Source organism: Sabethes cyaneus, chromosome 3 (genome assembly GCF_943734655.1).
Source record: "Sabethes cyaneus chromosome 3, idSabCyanKW18_F2, whole genome shotgun sequence".
Classification (NCBI taxonomy): domain Eukaryota; kingdom Metazoa; phylum Arthropoda; class Insecta; order Diptera; family Culicidae; genus Sabethes; species Sabethes cyaneus.
Genome location: NC_071355.1, coordinates 32,685,783 through 32,704,213, shown reverse-complemented (window position 1 = coordinate 32,704,213; position 18,431 = coordinate 32,685,783). Strand labels below are relative to the sequence as shown.

General features: G+C 48.2%; 1 protein-coding gene across 1 annotated transcript in view; it reads right to left on the bottom strand.

Moving 5' to 3' along the window:
- Positions 1-2,737: 2,737 nt before the first annotated feature.
- Positions 2,738-18,431, bottom strand: part of LOC128742652 (uncharacterized) — a 28,978-nt gene continuing 13,284 nt past the window's right edge. The window contains exon 2 of the mRNA XM_053839077.1: positions 2,738-6,483. Within this exon, the coding sequence (XP_053695052.1) occupies positions 2,741-6,286 (3,546 nt within the window). The 5' untranslated portion in view covers positions 6,287-6,483 and the 3' untranslated portion in view covers positions 2,738-2,740. The remainder of the gene's footprint in view (positions 6,484-18,431) is intronic.

Here is an 18,431-nt window from a genome sequence, read left to right as displayed (position 1 = left end):
TACGTTTCGTTCTGTATTTACTGGCTAAGACGAATGAAAAAAAAGGAACGAATCCGATTGAGGTCTGCACGAAATAAAGAAGACTGTCCTCGTCATCATCGCCGTTGCAGTCCCCGCGTTCGTTGTCGTTCACTCGCTAGCTAGGAATCGTGTTCCCAAAGCTGTCATGGTGTCACGTCGGTCGTGGGGAGGGGGGGGGGGGGGGAGGGTTCGATGGACAAGCAAGGAAAGCCTATAACCGGAGTGAGTGGTGTAATGTTTACAAATGACGTCTCGAGGAATTGGTCTGCACGGAAAGACACTTGAATGCCATAGTTTTCCGGGTTAAAATCAAAACGAACTGCAGTAGATTACTTTTGCCGTTTCGACTTTGGCGCAAACGAGTCGAATTCTTTCGTTTTTCGAGCAGTTTCAAGAATTGCTAGAGTGCCTAGAGTGACGTGAAAGTTACACGTCACACGTATGGTTGATGTTCGGACGGAGTTGGCCTTGACAAGGTTGACAGCAACGGGAGTTCGAGTCAATTGTTGTGGTGGAAAGCAAATGGTAATAAAATTCATCAGTGGACGCATAATGGGGAACTGTCATCTTTTGTGCGACGATGCACTGGCGCGGCAAGTGAAAACAGGTTGGTTATTTTTTTTTTGTAATAATAAAATAATTTATTTTCACATAGTTTTTCTTTTCGGGAGGGGTTTTCCGCTCGGCAGCTCGCGAGCTCATGAGAGTAAACCATTAAAAATAAATATAATTGATTTTTGTTTGTTATCATGAAAACTGATAGAAAAATCACGAAAATTTTGACGTTTGTGCGGCGCACCGTTTTCTTTTGTGTGTGTGTGTGTCAATGCCGTGTGATTATGGTACACATATAAAAATAAACGAAGGAAAATAACAGATTTGTGAGCGCCTGTGGAACTTTGCTTCGGGAGGGTTACCTTACCGATAGTGTTTTTTTTCTTCTCCGTATTTATTGATATTTTTGATATTCAAATTTGCTTGCTTCTTTCGTATGGGTAAACTTGCTTGTTGCTATTTTACATTACTGTAATTTGTGATGTGATGCGATGCCTTCATTTTGAATGAAGTGTTTTAGTTTTAACCATTAATATCAATTGTTGTAATTATCTACGGTTTTATAGCTCAATATGTATAGACTATGTACAGTTATTTGTTCGCTTTGTGTGTTGATTTTGTATTGATCATTTTTCCTAGAGAGTAAAATATGATATATTCCATATCGTTTAGGTTTTTTTTTGCTTAGTCTGATTAAATCTACTATTTTGTTTTGTTGTCCTTAGCCACTAGAATTGTGAAAGTATATTAACTATGCGTATAATTATTACCCTAAAAGACTATCAATTATCTAGAGCACAAAAGAGGACGAAAATATTGCACATTTCTTATTGATTTTTCTCGCATCATCTCTCGCAATGTTTGCGTTCCTGTTCAGTGTTTGCAAATCAAACGAGCGGCTTGCCCTTTTCTTTAAAAGTAGTAAAGGTACACATAAATGAAAGTTGGATGCACTGTTCATCCGTATAATGCTTCTGCTTCAGCACTGCTTCGAAAAAAAAATTACATTATCTTTAGCTTTTGCTTCGGTCGATAGGATGTTGGCTGTTGTTGCTCTTTGTTCGACCTCGCCTTCTCTTACACTAGGTTATGTTTCTTTTTACGTGGAAGATTTTGGTGTTGGTGACAGCGCAATGAAATTACAATGATTAAACAAAATAAAGGTACTACTTTTTCGAATTAAAATCAATATCATTCTTCGTTGATCAGTTGCTTTTACACGTTTGTTTGTTTTTTTTTGGGAAGTTTCCTCTTTCACGAATAAATTACACAGCGCAGCCTACTAGGAGCAGAGTTTTAGGAACTGGAGAAGCTTACACTTACGGCCTTACTATAATAGCTACTTGATTCACTGTTAATATTTTTGCTCGCTACTAAAACGTCTAAAATTCTATTCGTATTTAAAAAAAAGGAATCAATTTTTGTCCCACTTCTCCCACGCACCGAAAAAGGAAAAAAATAAGATTAGCCCTGCAAGTCGCAGTATCTGCAAACGAGACTTAATTTTTTTTTGTTTGAGTTTGTCTGAAAACATTAATTAAAGTTATATCACTGGGCACTTTAGTAAAGTGTGATTTATGCCTAACCTCAATTTGCCGTTATCGCTAACAGTAGCTACACGTACTTCAGATATTAACGAGTTGTGTGTCTGTGTGTGGTTTTTTTTCTGTTCCGTTCTTCGCCATAACTACGGCTTGGCTTACGAATAACCAGATAAGCACAGAACCTAATTTACGATAAGTTTTAATTACAAAATAATAAAAAAAGAGAGTCAAACGAGATCACGATTTTTTAGAAGAGAGACTTCCGCTTGCTTTGTGCATACCCATCAATCGCTTTTAAATTGAATTATCTGTCTGTTTTTATCATAGTAGTAGTAGTGGTTTTTTTTTCTCGAAACGCTTCATTGCTGTGAGATAACATAGCTTCGCGCACTCGCGTCGCAGCGCCCGGGCGCGGAGATGCCGTGACTCAATTAAATCCACCAGATTATTCCGGCTCGGGCTCGGGCTCGTCATCGAGTGTCGGGGTGGCCAGGAGGGAAAAATAAGCGGTTAAAAACGAGCGGGGAAGGGAAACCGGAGAACTTTGGGACTACTGGGGGTTTACCAGAGCTTTACCAGATGGTCGATTCGGCTGCATACGATGTAAAGGACGGCATTGGTCACGACAGGGAATCCGGCGTCTTTTGGCTTTTGCGTGCCTCCTCGGCTGGGGTGGCCGCCGGTGACCGGTTGTGGCTTAGCAGAGCGGCCGCCGCCACCGCTGAATGGTGCCGATCCTGGTCGTGATCCTGATGTTGTGACATTGGGGATGGAATGTTGATGTTCGATGGTGGTGAGCACGCCGAGATGGGTGAATCCGAGCGGGACATGCGACCTCCCGCGAGCTGCGAAGATAGTCCGTTCAGCGGATGCGGCAGCAAGTGGGAGAATTGCGACAGACCGGGAAATCCGGCCAGTCCTCCGAGCGGAGGAAACAAAAACGGGTTGGCGGCAGCTGGCGGGAACCGTTGGCCGGCACCGTTCAGGAAGTGATCCGCATAGGCACCGGCATTCGGGAAGTGGTTCTTGAATGCTTCCAGGTTCATGGGGAACTTCTGCGAATCTGCGTACAACCTAGCGAGGAACTCGGTTTGCAGAGGTCCTGGGAAGCCGGAAAACTGCTTGTCCATGGTTAGCACCGTATCGTTACTGTCGGAGCTGGTGGAGAGCAGCTTCCGGTGTAGATTCAAGTTCGAAGCATGTCGGTCACGGCTGCGCTTCGATGGGAAGGCCGCGTTGCAGCCATCGATATTGCACTTGTGCAGCAACTTAAGGTGCACGTTTTGATAGTGAGTCTTAACGGCAAAGTGATTCTGGAACATCCGTCCGCAGGCGGAACATTTCTTTGGGTTATCTTTGTCAAGAGGTACATTGGGATCACTGAAGCAGTTGCCTTCCTCGCAGTAGTCTACGTTGTCATCCGAATCGACGTCCTGCTGATGACTGTTGTCCTCCGGGTTCGGTGAAGAACTTCGCGATCGGGCGGGACTCGGTGGAGCGGCATTCATGAGGTAGCTCAGCGGAGGAAACTGTGGCAGGCCGCCGCGTTGCATCATCATCTCATTCAGCGGTCCGTGAGACAGATTCTCCAGACGCCTTAGGGTGTTTGCCGAATCCAAACTTTCGGCACTCTTTTTGCTATCGGCCGAGCCGGGTCTCCGGAGGTCTTCCGCTTCCTGCTCCGGGTCGTGTTCCTTTTTCGGATGCACCAACGGGACCGGTTTCTCCATCAGCTCGGACGCCGGCTTCACATCGATCGAATATTTGGTAAACTTCTCATTGGCGTTAACATCCGGCGTGGAACGTTTCTTCGACAGATCGAGTGATAGGTTTTCAGCCTCATCTTGATGTTCGCTCGGTTCAGACTTAATCTTAACGGGTGTTTCCTCTTCGACGTGATTGCTTTCACCGTTTGGCTTCGGCGAAGACAGCTCTTCACGTTTATCATTCACCAGCGCTAGTGCTTCATCCTGGTGCTGCTGCTGATGCTGCTGTTGTTGCTTCTCCAATTTAATTTTCTTAATCAACGGTTCCGGTCGTTCTTCTTCCCCATCCTTCTCCTCATTCTCATCGGACATGTGCCCCGACTCGGCAGACATGCGTTCCGAAGGAATCGCACACTTGATGGGATTCATGCTCTTTCGTTTACGCTTATTGATCGAAAGGAAGGCGTTCATCTCATCCCGTGCGGTCTGAGAGTCGTGCACCGACGAATCTTCGTTGCTGTCGACATTACTTGCGACTTCATCGCCGTCGGAGGAAGTGGATAGTTTTTCCGACTTCAACTTCGATATACTAAAGTCCTGTGGTTCGTTTTCACTACCCATCGCATCGTCCCGTCGATGGATCTCCCTTTCATCCTCGTACTCCGGCTCCGGTGTACCCGAGTGGCGGTAGGATTTAACATCTTCCGACTCCGAGCTGAGCGACATATCGAAACCGTGTACGTCATCATCATCGTCATTACCATCAATAACGATTCCATTCGGATCGTCATCGTCGTCGTCATCATCATCCAGGTGACTGCCAACCGAACTTCCACCGCCTAAATGCTGTCCGGGGGAAAGATACTTGTCGGGAGTGTCACCAAGCGGACTTCGGTAACGGTAGTTCTCCGGGCTAAGCGATTGGCGTTGGCTTTCGCGATGCTTTTCTTGCTCCTGCAGACGACGGTGCATGCTAGCTTCCATGTTGGCTTTGAATTCGAGGGCGGACAGCGATGGGTGGCGCATGTCACCCGGGAACGGGAACGGTGCAAACGGATGCAGCGGATTGAGGCCGTTCGGTAGCGGCATACCGGCGGACGGCAGCAGAATCGGGTGAGGTTGGGCACTGCGTCCGTCGTGTGGGGAGATTTTCCTCCGGAGGTGAGGCGAGTGAAGTTTCGGGTTCGGATTGGCGCTGTGCCGATTGCGGGAACGTCTGGAACTGAACATCATGCTGCAGCCCTCGACGGTGCATTTGTGCATCTCTCGGAGATGAACGGCGGAGAAGTGGATTTTCAGAGCTCCCTTATCACAAAAGGTTTTGAAGCAAACGTTGCACTGGACTCGTTTCTTGCCGGTGGCAGGGTTCACGAACTGGGTTCCCAAGTTCGGCGGCAGAGCCCCCCACTGGCGTTTATTGGGCGATTGCGGTTTTTTAAGGTGAACCCCGGGAGGTAGTCCGGCAGCAATGCGGCTGACATGTCCCGGCAGTCCTTGTCGGGCCAAATGTTGATTGGCAGCCGCCGCTGCGGCCAGATCACGGCTGAGGTTCAGCACATTCTCGCCGCTTCCGTGGTGGTTCTTCTCCATGTCGGATTTGTCGGAGGGTTTGTCCGATTTTTGCTGCAGTTTGTGGTGCGAGGAAAGTGGAGATTTGCTGCGAGCCTGCTCGCGAGCAGCCGAAGCGGCCAGTAGATTTGGGAACGATTGCGCAACGAAGCTCGCCGCTAGAGGGTTTCCGCTCACGGCAGCAGCCATTGCGGCCGCCGAATGGTTCAGCGAGTTTGCCAACGACATGGCCACCGAGGTTGGCGGCGGTGGCGGAGGGATCGGGAACGGCAAACCGTGCCCGGCCATCGACAGGTTCATGAAATTGGCGGCGGCGGCAGCGTGATCGCGCGAGCTTGGCGAAGAGTCCGAAGCTTGCGAATCACGGCGCTTGGCCGTGGCATGGGAGTACGCTGCCGCGGCAGCAGCGTGCTGCTGGTTGAAGTGATGCTGGGCGGCCGCGGCCTCCGGACTCAATCTTGGCGGCGGTAGACCCGCTGTGAATGCACTAAGTCCTGCGGCTGCTGCGCTCAGCTTCCGGAAGTCGAACGGCTGCATCGATTGCAGCCGATTCAACGGATGTGTCGACAGTTCCGTCGCTGACGGCATGTTCGCGGGCGTGCTGTGATTGTTGCTACTGCTGCTGTGGTTGTTGTTGTTGTTGTTCTGAGATTTGTTACTGCTGTGGTTGTTGTTGTTATTATTGCTCATATTAGCATTGGCGCTGCTCGGTGAGGTCGATGGACTCTTGAAAAATCCGCTCATATGATTCGGCGTCAGTCCGGCGGCCAACTTCTGATGCATTTGAGAGGACAATTGCAGCTGGGAGTGTTGCAGTGAGCTCAAATGCATATTCATTGGATGCGTGGCGATTCCTGGCGATGATAGTCGTCTGCTTGGCGACATAACCATTTGGGTCGATGTTTTGGGCGGATGACCTTGCTGCTCTGATTGCCGATCGGGAATCGTTCTGCGGGAAAAGTTTCCACTCTCTGCGGGCGGGGGCGGGGTGCTTTTCTCGGCGGGACGTTGTTGGACGGGATTAACCGTGCAACAGCTGCTTGTCGTCGCTGGTGTGTGTCATTGTGCTGGTACGCGCGAAGGGTGCTCTGGAAGAGAAACAGAAAGCGCAAAACGAGGTTCGGTTAGTTTGGAGAAATTGATATTGGGCTTAAGTTCTAATTTGGCTGCACCATACAGGGTGACTTGCAATTCTCCTACATGTCGTTAACTCAGTTTGACATAAGGTGAAATTCGCTGTCATAGAAACGCGGTCCTCGTCAAACACATGTTTACTTCTTTGAGTGATTGAGCTCAATCAAATGCTCGATTTCGAAAATGGTTGTTGGATGGAAGAACGGCCGAAAGACTGTGAAAAGGAAGCAAGCCGTAAACGAAACATTTTAGAGTGTCATCTATTCCCCTTTTTTTCTTCTACGGACGGTCATCAGTTTTTATGATGTTTATGCATTCGCCGGTGGCGGCGGTGCTGCCCCAGGAAGACGGAAATGGATTCTGTTTATGGTGACTTCTGCGGCAGTGCTGGCTTTGGCTTAACAGTTCAATAAAGATAAGACAAATTAAATTGATATTTTCAGTAATAATAAACAGCGCCCGTCCTCCGGAAAACGAAGGTTGGTTGGTTGGTGCCACACGTTGGTCCACGGTCGGTTCATGCGACCGGAAATTTGATTGATTGAAGCGTTAATGTGATTTAGATGTCCCGGGCCCGAATCCGGGGAGCAAATGGATTGTCATTCTGCGCTGCGACCGACTGCGACCGATGACTGTTTGTTTAAAATAGTTCATCGCATGCGTCGTGGCGCGAGTGCGCTAGGCGGGATTAGAAGCAGGACAGAATGAGGTTATGTTTATGGCGAGCTTCCGTTTCGGGTGCTGTAAACAAAGCTGTCGCTGTCAGCAGCAGAATCAATTCGGTTGAATGGAGTGCCGTTGGATGTCGCTCCGGTTGCAGTCTGTTAATAATTGATAACGTTTGTCTTTCCCGGAGTGGAAATCTTGTAATCCGGGTCGGAATTTCTGGCGGCTATTGATTTAGCCGCCCGCCCGCTCGGGGATGCCGTAAATTAAACTAGGAAAAGGGTTCGTCTCACGGGAGCTGCCGGATTCGGACAAACGAATGCAAGGATCTAATTGAATGAAACTATTAAGGTTTCAAGCCCGGCTGCTCTGGGAGCAGGCGAGCAAAGGTAAATGAAGAGAAATGAGATTATATTAAATATTTATTCGATTTTGCCCGTCGCGTTAGGGTGGTTGGTTGGCTGGCTGGCTGGTTCGAGTAGTAAAATTAAAACGAAAATGAGTGTAATCGATCAAAGGCGGCTCTGGCACACGAAATCGGCCTTTTTCTTCATCCATGGCGGCTGCCTCAGCAGCTCTTTTTCCGAGTTTCGTGCTTTCTGGAAGCAACGGCAGCAGCATGAGCGTGATGTTTGTAGAAGGCGAATAAGTAATGAGAAATAATTGCATTTGCCCGTCGGCAAGGATACGTTGTGCTCTATAACCCGTTTAAGCGAGTGAGTGAGTAAACATGGTCGTGGCGTGCTTTGTTTTGTTGATACCACGAGCGGAGCTTTCTTCGACCTGCTGTGGTGAAGGTGATTAGAAAACGATGCTCGCAGAAATACCGCACTGGGCGGAGCTGTCAAACGATAGTGTTTACGATGGTTTTTCACAAGCGTGCAATAGAAAACAGCCGCGCGTGGGGACCGCGGGGACGCTCAAGAGCAGTGACCTGTCAATGGACGCCATCTTTCGCCACTTGCTGGGAGCTGATTAGCGCCCGTTCGCCTTTATTAATTGTTCAAGCATCGTTTATTCATCACATACCTTAATCTGATGCGATCATCACCGTCATCATCATTATCATCATACGTGAGATCGCTTTTATTGTTTTCCAGCTTGTCTCGCGCGTTACTTCACCGTGCTGATCTCCATCGGAAGACAATGCCATCGCAGTGCAATCATCTCGAGAAAAGTCGCACATAGTTAATAGCTATTAGCATCTCCTCTCGGTTATTATCACTATCGCGCGACGCGCGTAGTTTCAACCGGCGGCGCCGCCAATGGCGGTTACGTACGAGGGGTGTGCCACTGGCATCGCAGTGTAGGTTGCTGCGATGACACTTTCAGGTAGATCACCGACCTGTCATATTAGTGTGCGACTGCGGTTGCATGACTGTCATGATTTTTCGCCCAATTGGAAATGAAGTGAGTTCGAATGAAATCGAATTTGTCACACATTTTGCATTCGCAGCAGGTTGCAGCGGAATCATTCGCAGAAAGAGAGGAAGCCAAAGTGGGATTGATAAATATGACAAATGGATAATTGAAGCAACCGAACCGATTTGAAGAGGCGGTGCTGGTTGGTAATTTGCATACAACAAACCGTCGTTGAGTTCACGATATATCTGCGTGCGATCGGCGGCGGTGTAGTTTCCCCGGTCCCCGGCCTGGGTTGGTCGGTCGGTCGGTTGGTGGATAATGATGATAATTTCACATATTTGCCTGGCTGACAGCATGAAACCGACGACGACCTGGTTCCTCGGGGTCGATCGGGGGGTGTACGTGTGTCTGCTGAGGGGAGGTGCAAAACGATGTCATTCGAGTTTTGTTCGAGGATCTGACATTTTGTTCGTTGTTCGCAGGTAAAGGAGAGCAATTGCATGTGACTGCGGAAATAGAGAGAAAGAGAGCCAAGAAGCTGCTGCTGCTGCTGCTGCTGCAGTTCGGCCGAAAACATCGGTTGTCGTTAGCGGAGAAACTTGACACTTGACGAGGACCAGTGACAGTTGCATTCGCGCTGCGGGGCTTTTCACCCGATCCGGCGTAGGATGTTTAAAATTTTTAATCGTCGTCCGAAATGAAAATTTCGTTCGACACTGATTTATTCGATCGTACGAACCATCGAAGAATTCATTCCGTGACAAACTATCAAAATTCTGCGTAAATTGTTCGGCATTTGCTCGCCCCTCTCGGGTCGGGAATCACGGGCGGCACTGTTTAAACAGTGCATTTCAATTATTCCCAGATTACCCGTCGCCTGGCTGTGCGGTGGTGCGATGCGAACGGGCTATGAAACAGAGCGGGAAAATAAACAAATAGTAACCTCGACGACGTGTAATGACATTTAAAAGTAAATCATTTTCCCCCGTGGATAGGTTCGGTCGGAGTCGGTTCTTCTGCCTGCTTTGCCCCACGGCACGGTGGAAGAGGCATGAAACTATCGGATGGCTGGTACGGATATAAAGTCCAACACACAAGATCAAAGTTCTGAAACGGCTTCGAAGCATGAACTGGTACCGAAGGTACGCAAGAAAATGGCACTGCTGATTGAGTGGCTATTAATAAAAATGATGTGACTGCTTTTTCGCGTTTGTAATGGCCGAGCGCCGCATGAAATGCTTGGACCGAGAGAGGTTGACAAGTCCTCTTCTGCGCCAATGTGTCGCATGTCATCGGTATTGAGTGGAATAGTTGATGGCATGTAATTATGGAACCAGTTCGACACTCGCACAGTATAATGACAGTGGTTCTCATGCGTGACACGCGCGAATGGATCTCCAGGAATCTGCAGTCGGTTTGCAGTTGCGTTTGGCGCAGTTGTCGCTGCGTCCGATACGCTGTCATCGTAGTCAGTGCAGTGGCAGCGAGAGGGCAGGACAGTACGAGCTGGAATTGCAACTTTTTCATACCGTGCAAATCGCAGCAGGCTAACCGCTCGGTGGAGATTCCGAATGATGATTATTATTTGTTATTGCTCACTCTCGAGCGATGAGCGAAACGGAGCATAAGCTCTCGAAGCTCATAAAAATCAGGCTTCGGGGTTGAACCATCCCGGCGCAAACCTGTTCCTGAAGGTGGATTGTACATTTTTATTTACTCTTTTCATCCAGCGAGTGCCGGCGGATCATTACTTCATGCTTGCTCATTATCCGCGCGGGGTGTAAGAGACTGTGTGCTAACCCATGCGTACTGTTTCGTATGAGTGCGAAGCGGTTTTGATCGATCGATGGATTGATCGGGCCTCGAGCGCATTGCATTTTGTCCTCCCACCGTAACGATTGAAGCGGTCATGGTCACTCGTGACGCGCACAATGATGGACAGTTCAAAATTCATCGCCATAAAGCAATAAAAAAGAACCGGGCTCCGCTAATGACTTCCAGCTTCGGTTTATGTTGCGGCAGAAGCACGGAACAAAAGTACTGGACTGACACATCACGAAACGGATCGACCCAACTCTCTCGAGTTGACATTTATTGTAATTGGATCTATTTTGACAGCTATTGTGCTCCCGCGAACTCGCGAGAAATCCAAGCGGCGATCTGGACGATTATCACACAGCGATACGAGCAGAAGCCTAATCCGAAAGGGAGAAACCCGAACCAGGAAAAGCAGTAAAAAGTATCAATCACTGGATTCCGCTTCCCTCTATGCAGCGAAGCAAAGACAACCGTTTTATTGCCGTCGAGAGTACGCTCAACGCTCTAGCAGCCCGTAGCCTGCCGTAGGCTGTCGAGTTGTCGACAAAATCGAACTTGTTTCAAGCGATCTCGGGGGAAAACGCGCGCGCGCGGTCTGTGGAAAGGACTCCGAAACGAAGCAATCAATAAAAGTGGATTTAGCGCTTCCGAGGCCGAACGCCAGAAGTTAAAAAGTGTCAAACGCTGACGATCAAACGAAAACCAGAAATCTGCTCGTAAACTGCTTACCTAATCGAGCCTAATCATCATATCAATGGGTTTTTAATTGAATTCCACTAATCCACTTTCGCTAGTTGGTCAACGCGAGCTTTGGCGACAGTGAAGTGCCCCTCGTTCGGTGGTTTTTCTCGCTGAATTCGATTCTGGGATCGTAAATCATGGAATCCGTGCTTGAACTGTTTGTGAATATTGATTTACATAAGAATTAAATCCTTTTCTCGCTTCGCTTCGGTTTTCAACTGTTTCCTCCCATCCCCGTGAAGCGCACCGGAGAAGGCTCCATCCACAACTGGGTCGCAAAACACGCTAAGAATAACATTTTCTAATTCATTAAATTCAGACACCTCCCACGTCTCATAGTTTTGCTTTTTTTTTTGACAGCTACTCTGTGTCGCCGTGTCGTCGACACGATAAATTCGGTCGTTTAGCCAGCAACGTCTCCAACGCCACCGCCACAGTTTTCTAATAATAAATAAAGAGGAATTATTTTTTGATAACTGTCTAACAACCAGCCGCCTTCAAAGCGGCTTCGGCCTCCGGTGCGGCCTGTCACCATCTCTTGCCAATTTCTACGAAATTAAAATAAATATAGATCGGTCCTCGAAAGAGGACTGTTTTTCATTTATTTTTTTTGGTCCGGTCGGGCTCAATAACCCCCGGGCTAGAGAGCCGACATAAATCAAGCATTGACATCGATAACATCACTAGGCAGGCACCAGCAGGATTGGGTTTCGCTCGCCATTTTGCTTACCTTTTCGCTGCCGAATGCAGGATGACACTTGACAGCTGCCAACCACCAAATCGGCGCACAGTCACTCCTGACTTGACGGTCACTCGAAGACTTCTAATTAAGTGTCATCTTCTCTCATAAATCAGAACATTTCTCGTTTCCTCTTCTTCCGAGGTTTCCAGCGGTGATAATCTCACTCGAATGTGTGCTGCTGTTGCCTGTTGCTCATCTTAATTTTCGAGGTTATGTTTTATGGCTCCGACGGCGAAGACGAAAACCAGACCTTGGCAGGCCATTGATTTGTGTTTTAAAACGAAAATTACGTATAATTTGATTGCTCCCTAATCTGAGGGGGAAAAAAGTGTCGTCTCTGTGCTCGCAGTCGTCGTCGTCGTCGTCATCGTCGTCTTCTAACCTGTGCAGCATTAAAAATCAAAGCGCTGGGAAACAGAAAACAGATGTGTCGCTGATGGCTGATGGCTGGGTTCACTTTGCCTTCGAGATTAGAGACAATTACTGGTGATTGTTCTTCTTGCTGGCAAGCAGCACCTTAAAGACAACAGACAACGGATAATTGCCTTAATGTGATGTACTTAACCCCACCAAAACAAGCTCGGCAGAACCGTCCTGCCGTGCTATTTAGGGTAGCAAATGGGATTTATTTCCACTCATTTCCGGTGGTTTTCGTTCTTCTTCGCCAGCGGGACTGCCGCTATTAGAACCGATGACAAACGCGATTGTTTCTTTTTTGTCTGCTCCGCATGTGTCAATTTACGAGCATGATTTTCCCTGCGCCGCGCACAGTCAAAATCAATTCGTACACACTTCATTAGTGATATGCAAATTGTCCACACATCCCCCCCCCCACTTTTCATGCTCCACTCCACGATAGAACCAGGCCCAATCCTAACCGTTTCAGCCACTCTTTTGATATGCAAATTCAATCGACGAAAATTTGCCCTTGGTTTTCGTCGGTTCCTTTCTCTTTCGATTTTCCACTCCACGTTCAAAAGTTTGCGTGCAAAATCAGTAAATTCCAGGAACCTCTGTGGCAGACCGAGCCGGCGAGCTTCGGCCAGACAGATAGTGCCAAAAAAACAGACAAAAATACAAAAAAAAAAACAAAACAAGTTCAGAAACAAAACGGGGAGAAAATCTAAACAGGTATTAAGTTTATTAAAAAGCACTTCACATGCAAGCTCATTATAAAGCGATTCTTTCCCATCCCCCCGATCGCCGCTTGGTTTTGCGCCTTCGACGACGACGACGACGACGACGATGATGACTGCAAGCGCGAGCGGGTGCCCCCTCGTGCGCTTGCTTTCGCGCGGCGCCGCTCGCTCGCTTGCTCGTTTCGCTTCAATTTGACAGCGCTCTGCGCGGCGCATCCATCACACATCATCATCGCCGCCGCCGCCGCCGCCGCAACAAACAGTAGGCGACGACGCTTCATGCGCCGGGTATTATTTTCGGTTCGGTTTCGCCAGCAGCATTTTTCAAGTTTAATCAGAGAGTGCTGCAGAGTGGTGTGTGGATGCGAGTGAAATGGCACGAAAAAAAGAAAAACAAATGGATTTTGGATGAAATTTACTGTGGTATCACGTCAGCACACAGCACAGGTTGCAAGGCCTAGAAGTTGAGTGACTAGTGACGAAATTACGACGGCCGCCTCGAAAGTCACTGCTGCGGCTGGTTCGGCGAGTTCCAATTATGGGTAATTTACGCTTAATAAGGCTTTTAATTTTCGCCGTTAAGGCGCCAGGGGTTCACCAATGGATGTGACAAGCGGCGATGGGTAAGCCGAAAATTGCTTTGTTTACACTCTCTTTGTGCTTTGTTTAGGAAGTGATACTAAATCGTTGCTAACAATTAGCAAAGAAAGAAACAGTGCCTGCTATGATGGGTTGTGATTAAGTGTGCCTTCTTCTCCGTGTTTTTAACGCGGAGGATGAGGAGCTGTCTGTGGCTGTTCGGTCGGAACTAAGAGAGTGAGACAGATGAAGCATAGCTTTCAGTACCATATGTCGTGATTACCGGTTGCGTTCGTTTCGTTCGTTCGTGGTCGCTTTCCGCTTGCCGGACGGCAAAGGGAGATTTTTTTTTCGCGCTCCGGTGCGCTTGGGTTGAAAATGATACCCATTCCGAGAGTGTTAGTGTGTGGAAAAGGGAAAAACTAATTTCACATATTAGATAAATGATAAATTTTGCCCTTGCTTCTTGCTTTCAGAGAGCTGAAGCACCCGCCGATGAAGCGATCCGCTGGAAGTCGCTGGCTGGGCTGGACAGAGATTGCCAGTCAATCGGTGCCGGGTACGCGATTAGTGGCCACAAAAACGGTGTTGGAAAAACGTACGGATGGACTCGATCGGGGCTCATGTCGGTAAGTAAAATGGACGCTTCTTCGCCGTCGTTCGAGTGTCAGCACAGCGCACGAGCCGCGTCCGTAATTTACGATCATTTATAAAAATCTATCATTTACCGCCATAGCTCTTTTTTTTGTTACTGTTGTTGCCTAGTGCGCGCCTTCTAATTGCAATCCGTGCAACTTTCGGTGAGCTATTGTCGGCCATAACTGTTAATGTTTTTTCCAGCGTTTCTGGCGCATCCAAAAGTCCATCAAATTTACGAACTTTTCCACACTGAAATAAACTCGTGCCGTAAAAGGTCGATCGGTCGGTCGAGGGGGCTAATAATGGCAGCATCGCGCGAAAGATGCGTTGAACTGTGTGTGGATTGCGAGCTGATGGGGTGAGGGGATTTCAAACGGTTCGCTAATTAAACTCGATTACCATCCTTCCAAATGGCAGTGACATTTGACAGTGGCAGCGTGCGGCCGTAGACAGGCTGGCAACCGAAAAAAAAATGAGATCGCGGTCAAATTTGATGGCCGGTAATTTTCGACCCGAGCGTGACATTAGCTGAGAGTGCGATCGCTATGGCAACCCGAAGCGGTGTACTTTGCCAAATGTGAAGCCTAATTAATTTAAATAGTCATTGCTTCACTTGCGGTTGCCGAATGATACTCATCACCAGCGAGCGAGCGAGCGAGCGCGCACCGACGAACTCTGGCCCAACCTAGCGTGCGTGTGTGTGGCCAGAATCGGCAGTCCGTTCGACCGAGGGACAAATCAATCATTTGTCATTAGCGATCGACTGTTTGGGGATCAATTTGCTGCTTTTTTCTGCTGCTTCTGTACCGTTTCTCACCGTCGTCGTCGTCGTGTTTTTTTTCTTCGTTGCCTTCTATTTTTACAGATCGTCAACCCGCTCCATCATCGCCGCCGCCGTGGCAGTAGATTGACCGCATCATCATCCCGATCGATCGAAACATCTGTTGTTTTTCGATGGCATCAGCCATTGATGATTGGTCAGGTCTGTGTGGTTGGATGATTCTGCGAAAAATGCGTGAATTATTTGCGGGCTTACTGGCGTCACCGCCGGTGCGATCTATTGCGCATGACGTGCGCTGGAGCTGGAGCCAGTTGCTACTATCCGGACACTTTAGGAGTGGTAAGAAGGCTTTGAACAGTTTGCAAACTAATGTTTCCCTCTGGTTTTTTGGTTTGGCGCGATTTAAGCGGTGAGTTCAGGGACGTGGTTAGTCAAACTAATTGTTATTCTCAGTAAATTACCACATATTGTAGAAGGGGTTCCAAATGTTCTACAAGCGAGGATCTGAAAAGTGATTCCTGGCAGAACCGACCGCGTCGATAACGATGCCAGACAATAATCATGCCTAAAATGCGTTGTGGTGCACAATGTGCTACGAATATGTTCTCGTATCAAATACGAATCATTCGTAGTAACAATGTTTGCGGTAGAGAATAATCCTACGAATGCTAGTTCAGGCCAATCGGAAAAGGCGAGTGACAGTGAAGTGGAAATTTGGTGGAAAAATGAATGATGAATATTTTTTTCAGCTTAACAACTTTGCTGGTATGCATTGCCATTCGGCGATCCTTTTGCGTTCCTGTGCGAGTATCGATGGCCTTTTGAAGGCTTCACACGACCGAAATGTATTTTATTCTGACCGTAAAACATACTTTGCAATATCTGTAAAGCACTAAATGCACCGGCCAAGGCACTTGCAATGCCAAGCGAGCGCTCTCGACAGTTGTTCGAAAGCGTCAACCGGCGGACGACTCCATTTAACGAGCATTCCGGAGAATACTAATCAAGTCCGCCAACCAACAGACCCTTGCAATTAACCCTGGCCAGATTTCCCAGCGGTCCTCCAGAGCAGAAAAGGAACCTCCTTCGCAAAAAAAATCAAGCTGCACACGATCTGACTGACTGCAGCCGACAGCCGAACGGACAGTAAAACTCGATCAATTTCGTGCATTTTTATGGTTCAACTCTCGGGAGTCGGGAGCACTATCGGTGTCGCCATCGGATCGGATGCATGTCCGTCCGTTCGGTCGACTGATGACTTTCGGTTTCACCAACTGAGCTGGTCCGGCGGCCGCCACCAATTTTTATTGGTTCTCGGAAGAACAATGTGCCTGGAATAAATCACCTGATCACAGAAAAAAAAACTGTCCCCCTTCTTTTGCAGCCCCGCGATCCCAAACGGACTAAGCGATTCCAATCGGGTGTTGACTTAATCCGATTCCGGGCAGGCTGCGCAGGTGAAGGCGGCTGTTTCGCCGAACGAACGCGAGAAGAAGGAAAAAATGAGTTACGAGCCGGTTCTGTTTTATGACAAATGAGCCGCTTTCAGAGGTGTAATCAAACAATGTCCGACCGGCAATCCAGCCCCAGAAGGTGGCAGGACGAAGCAGCCGGCCGAAGTGAAGGAAAAAATATAATTAATAGGATATTTATGCGAACGTCAAGTCGGTGCAATAGTCCGACAACAAATAGTTAGTGTTAGAAAGAAACCGCGCGCGCCAACCGATGATCGTTGTGTCACTTTGACAGCGTCATTTTCCCATTCGTCCCGGTTGATTAAGTCATGAAATGATTAAAATGCGACCGTGTCGCTCGAACCAGTTGCAGTGGCTAGCGCTATTAAAATCAATTGAGGAAATTCAATTTGGCGTGTTGGTTGGGAAGCGAGCGCAATTTTCCTTCTGGGTAGCCTTTGTGTTGGCATTTTCCATTGCCTTTCTTTCTCCACAGTCCACACATCTCGATCTTCGGCCGTCGATGTCGTTCGTTCGGTGCGATTTGGGCATGGTAGACTGGTAAACCGGCCCGTCTGTGGCCTGACGGTTGATTAATACGAGATTGATGAAGCGTACCATTATGGAGTTAATTTAATAAACCGCACACTTGTGACGGGCGGTGGTGATCTAGGAAGATCTTGTCGCCAATCAGTGTTAGTCACGGTGTCGGTGCGGTCCACTGCCATCACAGCACGCAGTGTGGGACTGCACGGAGCCAAGCTAAGAAAATGCGGAAGATTGAGCACTTTCTGGTGTCACTGAGCTGGCTCTTAGCCTTGGCATTGTCAAAATATTAGACGGATCTCTAATCGAACGGAGGTATTTCGGTTCCACGGACTAGGCGCGATGATGTTTCACTCGTTTTGTTCCCGCTCCTAGATCGTTCCATGTCGTGACCATCGTCACCGCGACGGTGCCGTGTTCAGAACCTTCTCGATGGCCCACTCTTAATTATTTGATAAATTGTCTAATGGCCGTAACCGGACAACTAATCAAGAGACGCTCGAGACGTTTTCGTGTGTCTTTTTTCGCCTGACGACGGTGTTTCTTCTAGCTTGATTTTTCGGGTTCTTCCACGGGTCGTGCTCGCGAACATGGCCGAACATGGAGCGTGACAATCCCCACCCCGAGGCGCAGAGGAAAACGAAACACGTTCCCACACAGAGGATTAATTGTTAAACTTGTCAATTCTCGGACCTAAGAGATCAAACGGCGATAAGCTGCGCTGCGCGAGCGGTTGTTGTCTTTCGGTGGCGTCACTGCTGCAAGTCGCCATTTTACCGGGGAAAAAATGGCGCCCGAAGACACTTGAGAGTACTCCGGGAACTCTCACTTCCTTCCACCGAAAGAACGTACTCGGATTTCACCAAAAATAATAAAATAAAACTTGCTTATTATGTGTAATAAATTGATGATGATTTCGTTTTTTTTTTTCAATTCTTGATTCCTCTGTCTCGGTGAATCGCCCCTTGACCGGGGCGGCAGAGCGAGAAAAGTTATATTGTCGTAGCCAATTTAGATGATTGCCGATTCTGGCCGGCTGGCCACTTTCTTTGCACACAGGCTTTTTTTTCGTCAGTTCGTCAGCTCAGCTTTTTTTTTGTCACGCAACTTTGTCTCTTTGGAGGATCGGATTGTCGCACGGGAAAGAGCGCACAGCCATAAAGGAATAAAAATCACTTTTTATGGTCTCAACGGCAGCAGCAGCACCAGCAGCGGTCGAAGAAGGCTTCCAGAACAAGTCACACAGGAATTAAGCATTGTTCTTTATTCTACCGAACCATGCCGGAGACCCAGAAGCCGCTGGGAACTTGCGCTGCGCTCATTTCGGTACACCGAGCGAGTGAGTGTCACACATCCGCCACCGAGTGCCCGGTGGCCAAACGGCGGTGGCTGACCGGCCCGGAGGTGTGTGTTATAAATTAAAAATTCCGAC